The sequence below is a fragment of the Papio anubis genome, chromosome 5, assembly GCF_008728515.1.
Source record: "Papio anubis isolate 15944 chromosome 5, Panubis1.0, whole genome shotgun sequence".
Lineage (NCBI taxonomy): Eukaryota > Metazoa > Chordata > Mammalia > Primates > Cercopithecidae > Papio > Papio anubis.
Genome location: NC_044980.1, coordinates 129,677,766 through 129,698,523, shown reverse-complemented (window position 1 = coordinate 129,698,523; position 20,758 = coordinate 129,677,766). Strand labels below are relative to the sequence as shown.

Genomic DNA, 20,758 nt, shown 5'->3' with positions numbered 1-20,758 from the left:
TTTGGGAGCATGACTTAGCAAGAGATTCTGGTTCCTGGTTTGTGGGGGCTTATCTTCTTTCTCAGCTCATCTTAAACAGCTGAAGGGAAGAAGTATGGGAACAAACTTGGATGGCAGAATATCATGATGATGCTCCAGAAAGTTCGCTCAAAATGATCGCTAACCTGATTCAGTGCTGCCCAGCATGACAGCCTGCTGTGGTGGTAAGATTCTGCATCTGTGCTGCCCAGTGTGGAGGTCACTAGCTGTGTGGGGCTGTTGAATGCAGTGGTGCAACTGAGGAACTATCTATTAGATTTTCTAAAATTTTTATTTTTGAGACTGAGTTTCTGCTCTTGTTGCCTAGGCTGGAGTGCAGAGGCACAATCTCAGCTCACCACAACCTCTGCCTCCCAGGTTCAAGCGATTCTCCTGCCTCAGCCTCCCAAGTAGCTGGGATCACAGGCATGCACCACCATGACTGGCTAATTTTGTATTTTGAGCAGAGACAGGGTTTTACCATGTTGGCCAGGCTGGTCTAGACCTCCTGACCTCAGGTGATCCACTGCCTCCCAAAGTGCTGGGATTACAGGCGTGAGCCACCACACCTGGCCTAAATTTTAATTAATGTAAATAGCCATATATGGCTAATGGCAGCTTACTAGATAACACAAGCATCTATTTTTACTTATTTCCTATGTGGCTAAAGCCAGTTGTGTGTAGGTGGATTTGTTGTTGGTTTTCTGAATGCTGTGATGCTAGCCCTAATGTTAACTATAACTCTTTAGTTTAAAAATAGCGATAGCAATAATAAAATCATAGGTGGCACATACTGAGTAATTACCATATATCATGTACTTTGCTAAGAACTTTATATACATTGTCTGATTTATAGTTATGTAACCATATTATCCCAAGTTTTACAGATAAGGAAGCCGAGGTGCTGGAGGCTCACTGACTTGTCTGAGGTCACCCAGCCAGTGAGTGGCAAAGCTGGGATTCATTCCAGCCAGCGTGACTCCTGAGAAGTTATTCTTTGCTGCCTGTCGAGACATTTCTCAGTGCTGTTTCCTGGCTGGTGTTTTAAAATACAGCCAAACCCTGGTTATTAAAAGCAAGGCAGTGTTTTAAGGTCATTAAAAACTGGGGTATAAACACTGGACACTCAATCATTCCATGCTTTGCAGAGTGTAGAGTCTGGATCCTACCTGGACAGAAGGCAGTGTCGTAAATGAGAGTCCTCAGGTTGCAGAGAACCAGTCAGGGCCTGGTCACCTTTCTTTTAATATGGAGGGTGGAGAAAGACCTTTTCTGCCTGAGCTCTGGGAAGCTGGGTTCTCCGTCAAGCCCTAGGGTGAGAAATGGGCTTGCCTGATAAGCACATGCAGATGCGAAAAATGAGGACAGGATCTGCGTGGTATTATTTTCTTCTGGAGAAGTTTCACCTTGTCCTTTGCAAGGCAGGCCGATGGGGGTTGATCACCTTAATTCAATCAGGGCCTGCATTGATTGAAGGCTAGCTTGGAGTTTTGGTGAGACTGTGTCTACTCCTTTTTCATCACTGTCCCTATGGCTTCCAATGAAGACCCCAGGGATTCCCCCAGGCTCCCTCTGCACTGGTAGGTTCTGAGCCCTAATCTGTGTCTCTTGAGCACCATGAGATATTCAGAACTTGACTGTGCCTTGTAACAGCATTTGTGCTTAACTGCTTAGCAGCCTGCTCCTGTAGCTTTAGAATTTGGGAGAAGTTACAGATGTGGAGTTCTGTTCTTTGTCCCTTTTTACTCATTGGAATTTTGGCTCCTCAGATCTTTAATTTGTCTCTCCAGATGCTAACGGCCCCAAATGTATTGCTGGGTTCTCTGGGTCTTGGTAGCGGCCTACTGCCTGGACCCTTTGCAGGTTTTCTCAGTACCAAGAATTAGTGTATGCCCTGAGGGAAGAGGGAGGGGCTAGGGAAAGTCAACTCCTTTCTCTGCACCATTTTTAATCCTTTGGGATTTCTTTCCTCAAGTTTTAGCACTCTACAAGACCTTCAAATAGCTTGCACCTACCTACTCACCTGCCCACCCATCCATCTGTCTGGATTTTCTTGTTCTCAGGAGTGTCTGCCCCAGTGATTCTGTCTTACCCTAAGAAATGAGCTAAATAGTTATAGATGGGCTGAAAGGACTCTTTCATGGAGAAGGCATCCATTTGTTTATAGTGGAAAGTCAAGAATGAGACCATTGGAAGGCTAGCAAAACAGGCCCAATCCCCAAAACCAAACCTTGGGCTAAAACAAAATTGGGAGTCTGCTATTAATAGGATCTTTTGGTGTCCTAAGCAGCCTCTCTAAGAGCATTAGCTGTGCCTAGGTGTTAATCTCTTGACATGAGTTTCGTGGAAAATGTAATCTACTCTGGCAAAACTGCAAGAGCAAGCTTTATGCAGTTAGCAAAAGTGATCTGTGATCGTCTTCAGAGGATGCTGCACAATTATGAGACCGCCACAGCCTGCTTTCACAGCACAGAGGCCATCTAAATTCAAGTTCTGAACAATGGCTGCTTGTCCTGGGGGTCTAGGCTCTCTTTTTGTCCCACTCTTTGTGCTAACAGCATCTTTGGGGTGTTTTCCACGTGAGGTAACAGTTATATCATGGTTGGATAGAAAGTTTTGCTTTGAACATGGCTTTGCCAGTAGCCCTACACACAGAGGGCAGAAAGCCCCCAGACCCATTGCCTGTTCTGTTTGCTTTTCTCTAGCCTGTACAGACAAGGAGTTGCGGAACCTTGCCTCCCGGCTGAAGGACTGGTTTGGAGCTCTTCACGAGGACGCGAACAGAGTCATCAAGCCGACCAGCTCCAACACAGCCCAAGGCAGTAAGGCCATTTTACTTTTGCTCATTTATTTCATTTTAAATATCACGTTTCCTCAACTTATTAGACAGTGATTTAGGGTTAGCAATATCATTTGGGGGGTGAAAAACACCCACTACCTTAAATATATACTTTGACTTTATGTCCCAATCTCAAAAAAGTTGGATTAAGAAATGTTTAGTATAGGCATTTTGAAAAAAATATATGATCTCACCATTTTAATGACCGTGAGCATGCTGTGGTACCTACTTTGAGGTTTTCTTCGGTGTCATATATGAAACTGTGTGTGTGTTTATAATTACAAAGTTTGGATCATACTTTCCAGACTGTTTTATGATTGTTTACCATGTAGAAATGTGACCATCTTTTCATATTGTGAATTGTATTCTGCTGATAGCTACACAGAATCCCAGTTTATGGAGATAACAATTTACTTAATTTGATCTTTATTTTGGGACACTGAGGTTGTTGCCCATGTTAGGCTAATAGAAGTAACACTGTAGCAAACATATTTGGTGCTATGTCTTTTTGTACAACAGTCAGACTGCACATTGTCTTCCACAGAAACTCCCAGATAGGTGTCCCCTCTCCCCATCCATAACATGCAAATTGCTCAAGGAGCCTCCCCCCAGCATCAGGTGATGAGTTGGCAGAGACCATACTCAGCTTTGTCATAAGTTGCAGAGAACACTGAGAGTGGGTCCTCACATTTGCACGTCGATGGAGTCTCTTTGATGCCTTAATTCAAAGGCAGTTAGGGATAGGCTGCTCCACGCTGTGGCCAATGAGCACAGAATAGATTACTAAACACAATTATTTGATATATGTAGTTTGGACGCAGCCTTTTCTATTTAGCCATTCTGATATTATTTGGTCAAAATATAAAAACACATCATTTAAAACAGCATTTCACCTGATCCCATGCTTGTTTGGAATTTCTGAAAGTAATGCTCCTGGGTTGAATGTAGTAAGTAAGAAGTTAGAGTAGCAACTGTTGAGATTCTGAGTTTGACTAGCATCTGTTTTTCAGCCAAAACAAAAATGATCTCCTTAATTTTTAGTTATTTTTGGCTGCTCATAGAGATATCAGTGGAGAACATCAATCCAGGGGACAATTATTTTAATAGTTGGGATCTTTTACCTTAAGGAAAAAATAGCTTTTAAGTGTCCCCAAAGTGGTTCTTGGTGGCTGGGTCTGTTGGAAAAGCAAAATAAGATTTTTTTCCCCTGGATCCACTAGGAGCAGCCTGACCCTTGGGTTTTCTGAACAACCTTTCAACAAAGAGTAGATTGATGTGAGGAGAGCAGCTGCTTGCAGCCTCCAGTCTCTGGAGATTTCTCCAAAAGACCTGCCTTTTCCCAGAAGCAAATTGAGTCCCCTACGAGGCTTTTAGGTTTGATATCCTGAAGCAACTGGAGTGAAGGGAATGTTAAAGAATGATACTTGGCTAGCCCAGAAGGCCAGAGGAGTGAGCTGCATTTGAGTCTAGGAGTTCTGAAGGGGAAACCCTGGAACCCTGCTTGGTCCTGCACTCTTGGGGCCAACAAGAAGGGCTGCTGTCCTTTCCCCTGCATGACAGGCAGCCACAGATGTCAAGATGCAGGCACCCATTTTCTAGTAGTGGTGGGGTGGGCTGGGCTTGACTTTTTGACTACCGCCCAACCAGATTGGCACTTCTTTTTGCTGACCAGTCAGCAGTAAACTCCTCTTGCCTTATGTATTAAAATATCGATATCCTATAAAATTGATGCATAGTATGTAAAATATTGTATACAAAAGCATAGAGCTGGGTAGTGCCAAAGTAAAGTATCTCCTCTCATTCAGCAGCCCCTGAGGACAGCATCGTCAAAGACTACTGACAATCATGACATTCGGTCAAACAAGGGGCCACGTTATGTCCCATAGCCTCTTTTCTGAAAAAAAAAGGGGGGGGTATTTTAAAATGTGTTCTAAGATATTGAATAAATTTAAAAATGGAAAGATTTTATGTTTAAAGCAATAGAGTTTACAATAGCTAGAAAACTCCTCCCAACATTTTTTTTTTTTTAAATTGAGCACTATATGCCTGTCATGCCTGAAGCTGCTGAAGGGCACAAGACAGTCTTTCCCCTAAGGGAGCTAATAGTCTGATTAACAAGCACGGACAATGAGGGGAAGCATAGGGTTGTAAGAGAGCTCAGAGGAGGAGATGCTGTACTTATTTTACTGGCTTCTGGACAGTGAAGACTTTTCTGCAAAGATGCTGCTTTAAAAAGAGTGGGTACACGGCTGGGTGTGGTGGCTCACATCTGTAATCCCAGCACTTTGGGAGGCTGAGATGGGCAGATCACGAGGTCAGAAGATAGAGACCATCCTGGCTAACATGGTGAAACCCCATCTCTACTAAAAATACAAAAAATTAGCCGGGCATGGTGATGGGCGCCTGTAGTCCCAGCCACTTGGGAGGCTGAGGTAGGAGAATGGCGTGAACCCGGGAGGTGGAGCTTGCAGAGAGCGGAGATTGTGCCACTGCACTCCAGCCTGGGCAATAGAGTGAGACTCCGTCTCAAAAAAAAAAAGAGTGGGTGCACTTTACCGTATTCTACATTTCACTAAGAAAGGGTTCCTAGTGATGCACATAGGAACTTAATGACCAGGCTGTGGGCAACTGACCCCATCAGGCCCCCCTTGCACTGCCCATCCCTAAACATGACACTCTACGCCAACCCGATGGCCTCAGGACAGGAAGATCAAGTCAGGCAGAAGGCTAGCAGAGGAGTCATTGAGAATATGTAGATTCTGGATTAAGCTTGCTGGGGTCTGAATCTCCATTCTACAATTGTATGACCTGGAGTCTTATTTTTTTCATCTGTTCATCTGTACCGTGGAAATGATATAGCACCATTTCATAGGACTGTTACAAGGATTCAATGAGAAAATTAAGTACAAAGTGCTTAGAAGCATGCTTTCTATATAGCAACAGACATTCACTTTTATCATTGGTATTCCAGAAAAATACAACTAGCCCTAGAAATCCAGTTTGTGGAATAACCTGAGATTGCATGGCACCTTTGATTCTGAAAAACGATGAGTTTTAAATCTGGGGCATGTCTACAGTAGACTCAATATCCTGAGTATTGAGCTAAGTGTTATTATTTTAGTGCATACACTTTCCATTGTGGAAACAAATAATTCTTTAAGAAAACAACTTCTTCTCCCCCAGGGAAATAAGAAAGAAATTATTGTCTGAGTTGATTTGGATTCCATTTCATGGATCTCCTTAGGGGATTGCAGAAGAGAAGAGTGGGGAACAGAGGCAGGCACCTGGCTTGTTTTGCCATTAATGTTCAGACTGCTTGGATTGAAAGGGCCTCTGGGATGCAATCGGTGCTTCTGGATTATGCTATATTGTTTCATTTCACTGCTATCCTTTTAAAAATATTTTATTTTGGTTTTCCAATATTTTTTGAAATATAAAAGCATAGTTTTTGGTACCACAAGCTATACCTCTCACTCACCATGTTTCTATTATTTCTTTCAGGCATACCCCATTTTAAGCAAATGAAAACACAGATTTATGTCACAGACACGTTAATGTTGGGGATTTTTTCCCCTTTAGAACATATTTTCCTCAAATGATGACTTTTAAACCATTTCACTTAAAAACAACACAAGAAAACACAAAATATTCTAGAGAACCACTAACTCTGTATGTGGGGAGGGAAACAGCCTCAGGAGGGGAGTCGGGTGGGCCTTGGCATCTTCTTGGGGCAGGAAGCTAGGGAGTGAGCAGGGAGGGAAGCACCAGGTTTGGTGGCAGCTGAGATGTGCCTTTTGCTTGGCAGGGTTTGACACTAGCATCCTGCCCATCTGCAAGGACTCCCTGGGCTGGATGTTCAACAAGTTGGACATGAACTATGACCTCCTGCTTGACCATTCGGAGATCAATGCCATCTACCTGGATAAGTACGAGCCCTGTATCAAGCCTCTTTTCAACTCTTGTGACTCCTTCAAGGATGGCAAGCTGTCTAACAATGAGTGGTGCTACTGCTTCCAGAAGCCTGGAGGTAAGGTGGGATGGAGGGGTGGGGTCCCTAGCCCAGGGCAGCCTTGCTGGAGCAGAGGAGGACTGCATATGTCTATGAAGTGGGCAGAGAGCCACAGCCAGAGAATAAATAATTCATTCCATTTAATGCCAGGCCCAAAGTCTCATTTCTTCCAGTTTATTTCTGCTTTTAATGTGGTATACGAGAAAACCCAAGAGTATTAATCAAGGAGTCAGTTACTTCTGTCTGTTCCTTCCTTTGGGGAAGTCTCTCAACTGTCTGTTTTTTTCCTCTATAAAATGGGTATGGAAACCTTCACTACACAATCCTCTCAATGTAGAACATACCTTACAAACGTAAGAGACAATGAATATCATTCTCATTGAGAAAGTCACTTGTCAGTTTCTCTAGGATAAGTTCAGATTTATACTAAGTGTCCTAGAGAAGGATATTTTGGTTATAAATAAACTCCAGCTAATGAAAAAAAGAGACAAGATTTGGAAAATAGAAGAAAAGATACTGGGATATTTCATATAACCCAAAGTCAGACAGGTCGGCCTGCTGGGGGATTCAGAGTAGGGACAGGTAGCCAGTGGCAGATGCTCTGACTTTACCTCCCTCTGCCTGGGGGGTGCACCTGAGTATGGCAGTCACAGTTAATGGGACCAGCAGAGACTGGCCCACATCGGGAGAACATACAACTACAGGCATAGCTGGCACATCTCACTGCCAGGAAAGGAGGATGGCTGCTAATATGAAAATATTTAAGTTACGGATGCATAGACAATACACACACAACAAAAACGTGAGCATTCAGTGAAAGCTAAGTGCGTGTGCATGAGATTTCAAGATATGTTCTTAAAATTACTAGTCAAAAGGCATGTGCCTTTTAAAATTTGAGCAATATTTCCCATTTGACCTCACCTCCAAAGAGGTTGTAACAATTTTTACTTTCACCAAACATATATGAGAATACCTATTCTCTATGGCATTACCAAGCTTCTTGATTTATGAGTTAGGTTGAACATCTGTACATATGAAACATTCTTGAAATGTCTATATGTTCTTTGTATATTGTTTCCATCAGGTTCTTGTGTGTTTGTTTTTTAAGGAAATTGGAAATTTTCTGGTCATAGGTATTGTAAATATTTTTTCCCAAATTACAGTTCATGCATTTTTGTTAGGGAGAAATTTTAAGATAGCCAAGCTTCTCTATATTTTATGGCTTCTAAGAAGCCATAAATCTTAGAAAGGTATTTCTCACTTTATCTCTTATGTTTCCTTCATAAGAGGAAAACTTTTGTTGTTCACTTAAATTCTGTATTACACAGTCAAGTAGGCTCCCAGCCTCCCTGGAGATGGTCATCCAGTTGCTATACATATTAAATATAGATATTTAATTATATATAATATATAAATATATTTTATATATTTAATTATATATAATATATATTTTATATATTTAATATATAGCTATATTATATATTTATATTTATATATTTATATAATATAGCTATATATTAAATATATAGCTATATATAATATAAATTTAGATCTATTGATCTATATTTAGATCTCTATTATGATCTGTATTTAGATCTATCTATAGATCTATTGCTGAATACTCTGCTCTTACTGTTAATCAGTTTTAGACTTTTAAATCACAGTTGTTTTATGATATGTTTTAGAATCATCCTTTGCTGCCATTAATGTTTTTCTAGAATTTTCCTGGATATTAGTATGTTTCTTTCCATTAGTATGTTTCTTTCCCTCTGTGAACTTTAGCATTAGTTTATCCAATTAAAAACAATTCCTATTGGTAATTTTTAAGTATCAGGCAAAATTAGATTGATCAAATAAAAATCAATAGCAGTATAATATGGAATCATTTTGTTTTAGAACAAGATCTATCAACCAGTGGTGTTACATTTTTAAATTTTGTTCTAACAATTATACTTCCCTTGTATTTTTTATTGTTACCATTGTAAATGAAACAGGGTTTTTTTTTTTGCATTATATTCCCTCCCTGGTGGTTGTTTCAACATTAATTTTGTTCCCAACCACCTTACTAAAATCTCGTTTTGTTTATAAGTTATTCTGGTCAGTTTGCTTAGATTTTTCAGGTGTGCAATCATACCATCTGCAAATAATTTTTCTCTTCATTTTCAATTCTTATACCTCATTTCTCTTTTCTAATTACATTTGTTAGTACCTAAAATCAATGTTAAAATAATGACCATTTAAAAATTTTAGTCGTGTAAATACTTGTAGTGATTCTCAGCATTAGGCCTAGTGGTAGTTTCGGGTTTGAGTTCATATTGTAACATCTGATTTTTAGCCTGGTTTCCTTACAACACAGAGCCTGTGTGTTAATGCTTTTCCTGGAGGTAACAGTGCCAGAGCTGGCCACATGGGACGTCTCAGGATAGACTGCCCTTACTCTTGCAGTTGCTAAAAGCCAGAACCCCTACCTGTGGCACAGCATCCAGGAAATGCTACCTTTTATAATCCAGATGAAATTTGCTTCTCCTTTCCTTTGATGTTTTCAGTTGATATATTTCTCCTTTACTCTGAAAGCATCTTAAAACAAGAAGTCAACAAAATGTATTTTACAAGCAGTTTCTCTCATGGAACAAGCAGCAAGACCAGGTAGCATTGTGCAGTCTACAGGGTAAGAGTTGTAAATAGTTGCTTAGATACTTTATATGCAAGTGTGGGGCCTGCAGAAAGAGGCAGTATCAGCCAAAGATAAGAGCTCAGAGAATCAGAACTCCTTTGCCAAGGACAGGAGAACCATGAACAAATAGCAGAACTCCCAGAGCCACAAGGTCTGCCAAGGCAAATTATGGTAAAACTCTGAAGAATTTTTGCTTGGAATGAAACTAACTTCTTTTCTATGACATGTATTTTGTTGCTGAGGACCCAGAGGCTGGGACAGGTGAAGAGACTTGCTCAAAGTATTCAGCTAGGAGGTAGCAGAGCCTAAAGTCTCATCACTGCCTCGCCAGATCTCTTCTGTGTCTTCATATTGTCCTTCAAAGCATGTGTTTTACTTTGCTGGGGGTAGTGAGCCATGAGGTCTGAAGTAACCATTCCTATCCATCCTTTTCTACAGCAAAACCTAGGCTATATAAGTATTTGTCACCTTTGGTTGGTTCGTCTGTGGATTCAGAACACTTCCCCACTAATATTACTTGCTTCCTGATAGAAAGGAAAAAGTCTATTATACCACCTATTAGATACTTGGTATTTGCTTGAGTTGGTGCTAGAAAGAAAAATTTATATACAATGTAAGTAGCCCCCAAATACTATTTTAAGTGCATTGTGGTATGAGGTTTGTTTTTTAATTAGTAACACTAATGGCCCAAATTTGTTTTGTTGCATAGTAGTAACAGCATATGGAACAATTCCACTCCCAGGTGTGTCATTGTCTACATTTCACATCAAGAGTGAAGTCAATCATTAGCGATTATACTCCATACCATCTGGAAGCTGACTTTCAGAAATTATTTTTTAGGTCTCCCTTGCCAGAATGAAATGAACAGAATTCAGAAGCTGAGCAAGGGGAAAAGCCTGTTGGGTAAGTACAATTTCTTGCCACTCATTTACCAACAACTAATTAAACCAGCCATGTCCCTTGTAATGATCAGCATGGCAATGGTTATTCAATTAGGGCTAGTGTTTCATGAAAGAAATGCCTTGTTTTACCCCAGGCAGCTGGACATAAACAGAGGATTGCCTGGTTGAGAACTGCTATGTGTTCTTTCGGCAGGAAGAGTGGTTGGCCAGGGCTGGAGTCTAGCACCTTCTCCACTGCTAACCTCCTCCCTGATCTTAGGCTAAAACAAATCTTGGCTTTTTCTTTCTAAGTAAGATCATTGAATGGTGCTCTCAAGTGCTCTTTCCAGTGCTAAAACTATCAAGTCTAAAAATTACAGCATTTCCTCTATTCCCCAGATAGGGTTGTCTGTTGAAGGAGGCAGATGAGCTGTACTCTCTTCAGAATTTATCAGACAGGGTTGAATGACATGCATGTGCTTAAACCTATTTCTACCTTCACCTAATCCCTCCAGGAAAGTGTGCAGGCTCTTTGGACACCACGGAAGCAAGTGGGTTGAGTGAATATGTGTTCCCCTAACATGCACATCTTGCAGGCCTCTCAAAGTGTCCCTGTTAGCTCCAAGCCTGCCTTCTCCAGCACGTGGAGGAAGTCCTGGCACTTGTCATAGAAACATTGGCCATTCTCATTGGTTTTCTGAAGAAAGGAAGAGCCTGCTTTGCTTTCCTTGCTTTTAAAAAAAAGAAGTGTCAGCTGAAACACAGTAATACAGAATTATTCCTGTGAAGCATTCAGAGGCAGGTGCATTCCCCAAGCAGCCTGCCATTTCAGAAGTTTCTCTATTCATTTGAAGGAAATGAATAGAGAAGGAAATGGGCAAGTTTTCTTGCAGATTGTCAAATGTAGGCAGTCTATGAATTCCGGTGATTTCTTCTCAGGATTTTTTGAGCGATTTCAAAATGCATGTAGACTTCCCCAAAGTTGTCATGATTTTGAACTCTTTGGGCCTACATTCTTCTGCTGAGTAAAAGGACGTAAAGATATATTTCTGGTCTGAAGGCAAAGTGGCTGGATCCCTCCTCCATAGGTTTTTCCAGTGCAAGGACTTGTGTTTATGGATCTCATTTCTCCATGTGGATATTATTTTGAGTGACGTACCTATGATCCACAGGTAGTTGAAGAATTAGTACATTGCTGTTTATTAAAACATTCTTTTCATGCAGTATAGATATCTTATACATTGCCTCATTGGTAAGGGTCACCTGTGATAAGAAGTCTCATTTACCCCAGTGCACATGAATGAAATGCCTACCTTTCTCTGAAACCCCATTTTGTTTTAAAGCTTGCTTTATCGATTTCCTACTTACGGAGATTACTCCAGCTGACTCAGAAAAAATGTCATTTGCTTACAAATTCTTTATTCAGGGGTATACGGAGTCACATAAATAAAACAAATTATTATCAGCTATAATGATCACATTGTAGATTTAGAGCAGCACCTACTTCTTACCAACCCAGGAGCTCAGCCCATTTTTTTTTTTTTTTTTTTTTTTTTTGATCCAAAGAGGAGCCAGCTCTCTACATGTTCTCTTTCTTTGCAGTCCTTGATTATCTGTTCACAAATCTCTTTTTGGGCTACTGACAGCATCTACATTTTCTTTTTTATCTACTGCTCTTTGAAAACTAGGGATAACATGCAATGGCATACACTCCTTAATGAGAGGGTGGGCACCACTAAGCCTCTAACTGTGGCATCAGCAGCCTTTCCTAAGTGATAGATATGGTGTTTCATGGTCTCATTTAATGTCTGAGAATATGGTCATCTTGGTATAGCCTGGTGAGTAGCATGTTCTAGACTAGACCCTAGAGTCAGCTGGGTCTGGGTTTAAGTCTTGATTCAATAAGTCTTGATTCAAAATAGGAGCAATCTGTCCCTCCCATGCCACGCTTTTATTCTGGGATTGTTCCACTAAATAAAAGGCAAATTTGAAAATGTGAGCAAGCTCACAAAAATCAGAAAATTAGGGCATAGAAAGATACAGTGGTAGGCAGGAACCTCTGTTTTCAGGAGGCTGATGTAGATGGTGTTACCACCCAGATTATCTTCCATAGAAGATGCACACTCTCATGAAACACACACACCCTGTAAGGAAAACCAAAACTAAAAACTGTTGTAAATAAAGATTACCCACAGTACGATGAGAGTCAGGCTGACATCAGACTTACTGTTGGCAACACTGACTTAAGAGAAAATACTGTCTTCAAAGTGCCGAGGGGAAATAACTGTGAACCTACAATTTTAAATTTATCCCAATGATCATTCAAGTGTGATGCCAGAGATACTCTGAAACCATTTACTAGCCACAGACTCACTTAAATATCACTAAAGGGTTTATTCTACCAAACAACAAATGATCCCAGAAAGAATTATTCAGATGCAATAATGAAAAAGAAATGACATGCTGCTAACTGTAAATAAAGAAGACCAATAAAATAGTTTTATAGCAACCTAGAATTAAAGTTCCAGACAATTGGGGGAAGTGAGAAAAAGGTAGTAAGAATGTGTTAAGCTTCTAGTTTGTTCATGGAAAAAAATATATATATATATAAATATATATATAGACTAAATGTAGATTTCTTGATTTCCATAGAAGGCAGGAAAAATGGTAAGTAGGAAACAGATATGGTGGCAGAAATTCTGTAATCACAATAAATGTGAACAGGCCAAAAATATTATTATTGATTAGTATTTTAAAGGAGAGTTACAACAAAAATAATTCCACAGAAAGTTGAAATTAAATGAGGGTAAATACTCTTTTTTAAACAACATTAATATCTGACAAAGCAAATCTGTTTTTTACAATGCAATCATCTTGCTGAAATATCTCTTTTACTATATTTTGCCACCAGTTGCTGTATAGACATGCCTTGCTTAGTGACAGGGACAGGTCCTCAGAAATGTGTCATTAGGTGACTTTATCATTGTGTAAACATCATAGAGTGTACTCACACAAACCTAGATGGTGTAGCCTATTGCTCCTAGGTACAAACCTGTACATTATTTTATTGTACTGAATACTACAGGCAATTATAACACCATGGGAATCATTTTTATATCTGAACACAGAAAAAGATTAGTAAAAATATGGTGTTGTAATGTTATGGAACCACTGCCACATACACAGTCTATTGACTAAAACGTCACTATGTGGCACATGACTATACTCATAACTTAAAATGGAATAGAGCTGTAAGGGAGAATTATATCCACAGTGGTCTTCAGAAACTTTGACATTTTCTTCTTGAAACTTACAGTTCAAGTAGACAAAGACTTGTTAGCATTCACACTTACATATGTATTCCTGAATCTAGGCATTGAATGTAGTCTTTCAAACATCTGCCACAGACCATACCACAAAAGCAAATTCAACAAATTTCAAATAAATGATCACAGATCAAACTTACTGGCCACGACACAATAACAATAGAAGTAAAATATGAGATTACTAAACCCCCATACATTTGGTTTCGTGAATACATATTGATCAAATATGAAGTAAAGTAAAATATACAAAATATCTAGAAATGAATGAAAATGAAAGCATGGTATACAAAATACATGGGAAGCAACTAAAGTGAAACTTCATAGCTTCAAATGCATTTATAAAAGAAGATCAAAATGAAATTCACTAGATTTAACTTAAACTATAGGAACAACACAATTTTCTGAACAAACTAATGAAATAGACAAACATTTGACAATATGAAGAAGTGAAAAGGCTCAAATAGTGTCATGAATTCAAAAGTGGGATTTAAGCTCATAGAAGAATACTGTAAACTTGTGGTTCTCAAACTTTAGTGTGTACCAGAATTAGCTGGAGGATTAAATAAAGGAACAGATTGCTGAGCCCCACTCTCTAAACCTCAGGTGGGGCCCAAGAACTTGCATTTCTAAGAGGTTTCCAGGTGGTGCCACTGCTGCTTGTCCTGGAACCTCACTTTGAGAACCACTGCTATAAGTCAATTTTTAACAATTATGAAAACCTAGTTGAAATGGATACTATCAGTTACCAAATTTTGGTAATAGAAGACCCAAGTAAATCAAAACTAGGAAATTAATCAAAATGCTACTTTCATCCCTCAAAATGGGCACCAGGCTCAAGATATTTTTATGGGCAAATTCTTCAAAAGAGAGATTCTCATAAAAAAAAATCTAGAGCTTACCTGAATCATTTTATGAATTAGGAACTTCAATAGAAACAATGCAGAAAACACCAAAACAAAATTATATGCCTCAATCACTGTATTAGTCCATTTTCACACTGCTATGAAGACATACCCGAGACTGGGGTAATTTATAAAGAAAAAGAGGCTTAATGGACTCACAGTTCCACATGGCTGGGGAGGCCTCACAGTCATGGCAGAAGGAAAGAGAGCGTGTACAGGGGAACTGCCCTTTACAAAACCATCAGATCTTGTGAGACTTATTGACTATCATTAGAACAGCATGGGAAAAACCCACCCCCATGATTCAATTACCTCCCACAGGGTCCCTCACACAACACGAGGGGATTATGAGAGCTACAATTCAACATGAGACTTGGGTGGGGACACACAGTCAAACCATATCAATCACTTAGTAACATACTTGTAAATTTGTGCCACTAGCAATCCATCTTGTTAAAAGTATATAAAGCATAAAAAAACATGATTTTCTCATGTTAAAAATATAATTAATAAGAGTAGTACCCATTCAAGGTTTAAAGGGAAAAATTAGAACTAATCAAAGAAGGAATTTTGCTTAACCTTGGGCAAATTGTTTAACTCCAGTTTATCACTTTTTTTTTTTTTTTTTTTTTGCCTGTAAACAGCGAGATAGTAATAGCAACACCTTATGGTGATATTGGCATGGCTTGATGAAATAATGCAAGTAAAGCACTTAGCTATTATTACCTCTTTCTTAGAGGCTAGAAGACAGTGACAAGGAATAGCTTGGAACTGTGTGATCCACAGACTGGTGTTATTCATGGAACATTTGTTACTAGTCAGCACCAAGTGCAGTAGTTAATGCATATAAAAAGTTTTGTAACAATTTCACAGTCACTTTATGTGGTTGGGCAAAGTATTGGTAATGCTGGACTTGACAGTTACTAGTGGATGCCTTGGGAAGATTAATTTTCCTAGACATCAGTTTCATATTAAAAAGTAATGATGGTACGTATCTCTTAGAGTTGTGGGAATAAGAGATTCTGCAAACATACATATGTAAGCATATATACACATACATATGTAAGCATGGTTCAGGTCAGTGCCCAGAATAGAAGTGTTCAATACATGAGAGCTATTATCGTTCCCATTTAAACACTGACATCCTTAGAGCTCATTGCATTTGGTCCTCTAAAGGTTAAGGGCCCTGTAATTTGACTAATAGCCAACCATCCCCATCCTCTGCTGCTGGCCCTGCAGCAGATATTCTGACATATGAGCCCTCTTCCCTGTGTTGAGGGGCATTAACCCCGAGTATCTCTACATGTCTCTGATTAAAGTTGCACCTTTTGTTCCCCCAGGGGCCTTCATACCTCGGTGTAACGAGGAGGGCTATTACAAAGCCACACAGTGCCACGGCAGCACGGGGCAATGCTGGTGTGTGGACAAATATGGGAATGAGTTGGCTGGCTCCAGGAAACAGGGTGCTGTGAGCTGTGGTGAGTAAGGCCTCCTGCATCAGCCCCACAACGACCTGGGTGGCCTCTGGGTCCTCACTGTGTAAGGATCTCTGCAGAAGAATGTCGAGAGGTAACTCCAGTCTACATTAAGTTTATAATAGAGGCATAGTAACCCTGAAATCACATGAGCTCACATGTAGCTAGCTTGGCAAGTGACAGGAACTCACTATGAACAGAGAAGAGAGTTAGACAGAACTGCTGTAGGCAAAGAGCAACTTAGGCTGCCTTCATTTCTCATTTAGGGTTGTAAACATCCTGGGAAGGTAGGAGCGTCTCAAGAATTCTAGGGCTCTTATGAGAACACAGTTTGTAATCTGTGCCCTGAAGACTCACCTCAGTGGGGCAGGGATGTTCCTGTTTTCAGAAAGTAAACTGTTTGGTTTTACCCTACAGTTAAGTTACATGCAAAGGAACCCCTGACGTGGGTCATGAGGTATAAGTGGAAACTAACCTCAACTCTTTTTTTCAATCTTTCAGAAGAGGAGCAGGAAACCTCAGGGGATTTTGGCAGTGGTGGCTCCGTGGTCCTGCTGGATGACCTAGAGGATGAACGGGAGCTGGGACCAAAGGACAAAGAGGGGAAGCTGAGGGTGCACACCCGAGCCGTGACAGAGGATGATGAGGACGAGGACGACGACAAAGAGGATGAGGTCGGGTACATATGGTAGTGCCCACAAGAAAGAGGACACAAGTTTTGCACAAAATTGCAAGTCACTTCCTATTCCTGCATTTGTATCTAAGACTCCAAGGCACCAAGGTCTCTTCTCCATTGTTGCTCTCTATACCCGACCTAAGGTTTGGAAGACAACTGCTTGTTCCCAGAGGATTCTGATTTTGCATATGTTTGTATGGGAGAAAGGGTGTTGTGTTTTGTTGTTGTTTATTTTTTGGATAGGGAAATGGCTGACTTAATTAGAGCCTCCTTCCTTCCTGTGAGATTTTTCCAACAAGCATGTGATTTATGTGGAATTCTGACAGTGCAGGGAGCCCCCACCCTCTTAAACGTCAAAGTCCCTTTTTGATTACCCACACTGGTGGTTATTACAGCATGGTTCCCAGCCTTACAGTGTCTAAGTGCTTTTCTTGTGTCCTGTAGATGTCGTGAAAAACAAAAAACACACCACACTGTACCTTTTCCCCCTGCCCCCATCACTCCCAGTGTTTATTATTAAAAATTAGTTTTTTTCACATCATTATATCCGGCTTCCTATAAACAACAGCCTTAATTCAGTCAAGACTCCCTTTGGGGAATTCATTTTATTAAAAATTGGTGTCTGGATACTTCTCTGTACATGCATAAAGACTGTGTGTGTGCCCTGCACACATACCTCTCAGAAAAAGTGTTTGGGAATCTTAAAAACTCACTTGAAAAACAATGATAAATTTGTCAGCTTATCCAGACCTGGAACAAAATTTCTAGAATAAGAAATTTGTATCAAAGTCCTTTTTTGCACTAACAGTTGGCTCTTGTAGCCTGCAAGCTGAGGAGGTCTCTTCTCTGTGCATCAGCAGAGTTACTGAAAGCCTCTGATTGAGCAAAAACCTCCGTTTGCCTAAATCACTTTTCTCGCAGAAGCCATGCGACTCCCACACGACACGGGCAGCTTCACAAGCCATCTCTTTCATTTCTGCTTGAAGCCCCCTTGGCTGCAGCAATCCTGTATGCCATAGGTTCCTTCCTTCCTTACCTACTCAAGGGCTTTTTCTAAGGTGTGCACACATATCCCCTGTTCTCTGAGAAGAGAGTACTATGGTGTTCCTTAAGAGAAGAACATTTCTAATTCTGAACTCAATGTTTTGCTTTTACTCCCTTTCTACTGACAAATCATGATAGGGCACAAAAGCTGTACAGATTTTTTCTTTAACCACTCAATCCCAAATGGAGGCCTACAAAGAACGTCATAATAGCACATGGAAGCAAACCCTGGGTTTTTAAGAGCAAATTCTGTCCCCCTCTCACTCCCCACAAATGACAAGATACTAATGAAGAAAGTTCTTCACCATACTGTTTGTTTTAACTAAACTCACTCCTCCAAATTTGGTAGGGTCATCATCCCTACATTCCTTAGGATTTCTCTCCCTATCAAGCTGGCCCAGATACCAGTACCAAACAGTAGTCTGAAGTTCCCCCATTTCCTTCAGTACCAGTCTGTAAGCTCCTGCCCCATCTGGTTTTCATCTACCAGGATGCCCTCATCAGAATCAACCATGCAAGCAAGCCTTTCTGGCCCACATATCTCTTGCCTTCCCCATCAACTTCAGCCTGTCCACACAAAAGCCACATAAACTCAAGCAGAAATATGTTCAACCAAACCATGATCACAGTGGCAGCTGACCAATTCACCATCCCAGATTGACCATTTGGATGTACCAACTCACCTTAAATTAGCACATTCCAATCCTTGCATTGGCTGAATAAAGTGGCATCATACCTACAGTTGGTCTTAGATAGGAAATGAACTACTTGATATAGCAAAGTCTGTTGGCTTTGTAAATAACCCTGAGGTTTTGTACTTACTTTCCCCATAGGAAGACAGACCATAGGCAAACTCTGTATTGGGATCTCAACTCCATCACCTTTGTTTCAATATTCTTTTCTCTCTTGAACAAAACTGAGATAATTTAGAAAACAGGTGCTTAATTGTAATAACATTACTATAAAGTATATTAAAAATCAAGACATTATAAAATCTCAGTTTAGATCACCAAAGAAAATCATTGTTACTATCTGCTTTGAGCTTAGGAAAATGTACAAGAGAACAGATTAAAATTGAAAAATTGATTTCACTTAGAAAAACTTCTAGGAACAGGGTGAACCACTGATTTTAATTTAGTGCCTAATTATCTTATGACAAGTATCAAATTAAGATGACACTTAAAGATCCTTAGCATTAACTTAATGATGGAGAAGAGTGCTCAATAGACAATTCCCAGTAAGGCAATGAGATGCCATTTTCAGAGACATTCTAAGAAGATATTTTGATTCATCAAAATATTAAATAAAAAGCCCTCATCAGACTGGAACCCCCAAATCGATGGAGCCACATTAGTAATACTTTTCATGCCTCACTTTGACATGACAGCATGAGATTTTTAAAAGATCTTTAATATTTTCCATGAGTACTAAAGATTATGAGTTACCTTATGCTTAGAAGTAGAATGTTTGCTTTCTTCGTTTTGGAAATAGTCCTCCGAAAAGTCCACTTGTACCAGTGACAAGGAGTCACTTGTACAGTGACCAAGTACACATAAAATACTGATTATAAAAATAATATGGTGATAAACTAGTCCCTTGTTTGATACAGGTATTAAGCTGAATCCTCACGAATTCACTTTTGAAAAGTTCTTAATGAACAGTTTTATTCTTATTCCATAAACAACTCTTTTAATACAATTTCCTTGGTATCCAACTTAAATCCCAGAATTTTGTTCCACCCTGCTTAGTTGTTTGCTTATGAAGGTATTCTTGTTTCTACCAATATTCTAGGCATGAGAATACGTTATTACTGAGTTGGAGGTTTTGTATCTCTTTCTCCTCCTTTATGCCCATTTTCTTACCCACAGTGGCAAATGACAATGTGTCTGTTCAGGTCTGCCCCCACCACTCATCCCAGGATGCCACTCGCATTTTTTTCTTGTTACTTGACCACGCTGTACAGTAACATCCAAGAGCCCGTTCTACAGTGGGTGGTTTTGGTCTTTTTATAACTTTTTCTCAAAGTCACTGATGTTTGTCCCTGTTACATGTATAGCATTGTAATGAGAGCTCATCAAATCCTGAGTGTCAGTTTGTTGTCCCTATTGTAGATGAAATAGTGATGTAGCAAAAACCTAGTAAATTCTGAATGCTTTTCCACGTAGACTTATCTGGAATGTGAACACAACTCTTTGGTTAATAATAAATGCTTAACTGTAGTCCTGAGTAGGTGCATTTCTGTCTGTCTCAATAAATTTTACTTTGTCTGCAACATCTGAGTGTTTGTATTTCATTGGGTGGAATGTACATTTAGCAGGTCATGTCCCACACGCAATCACTACAGTATAGTATGAACAGACACAGGGGATAGCTAATAAGGCTCTGTCGGGACTTCTGATTGTGGTGGGGAGGTCTGCCTGCCGGTGGTCTAGCCTGGCGCCTGCAGCACCTTTGGCACATACATGCCCTGTGCTACTCAGTCTAGACCATGGGTCCCCAAAACCTGGGTCACAGACCAATACCAGTCCGTGGCCTTTTAGGAACCTGGTTGCATAGCAGGGGGTGAGCAGCAGGTGAGTGAGTGAAGCTTCATCTGTATTTGCAGCCACTCTTCATCACTTGCATTACTGTCTGAGCTCTGCCTCCTGTCAGATCAGCAGTGGCATTAGATTCTCATAGGAGTGAGAACCCTATTGTGCACTGCGCATGCAAGATATATAGGTTGCATGCTCCTCATGAGAATCTAATCCCTGATGATGTGTCACTGCCTCCCATCACCCCCAGATGGGACTATCTAGTTGCAGGAAAACAAGCTCAGAGCTTCTATTGATTCTACGTTATGGTGAGTTATATAATCATTTCATTATATATTACAATGTAATAATAATAGAAATAAAGTACACAATAAATGTAA

The 20,758-nt window shown here is 40.1% G+C and overlaps 1 protein-coding gene across 2 annotated transcripts in view; it reads left to right on the top strand.

The window, feature by feature from the left end:
* Nucleotides 1–20,116, top strand: part of SPOCK1 (SPARC (osteonectin), cwcv and kazal like domains proteoglycan 1) — a 524,236-nt gene extending 504,120 nt beyond the window's left edge. For both annotated transcript variants that reach the window (XM_009209152.3, XM_009209151.3), the window contains 5 exons: nt 2,724–2,840; nt 6,663–6,884; nt 10,381–10,443; nt 15,990–16,127; nt 16,626–20,116. In XM_009209152.3, coding sequence (XP_009207416.1) covers nt 2,724–2,840; nt 6,663–6,884; nt 10,381–10,443; nt 15,990–16,127; nt 16,626–16,816 — 731 coding nt within the window. In that variant the 3' untranslated portion in view covers nt 16,817–20,116. The remainder of the gene's footprint in view (nt 1–2,723; nt 2,841–6,662; nt 6,885–10,380; nt 10,444–15,989; nt 16,128–16,625) is intronic.
* Nucleotides 20,117–20,758: the final 642 nt, after the last annotated feature.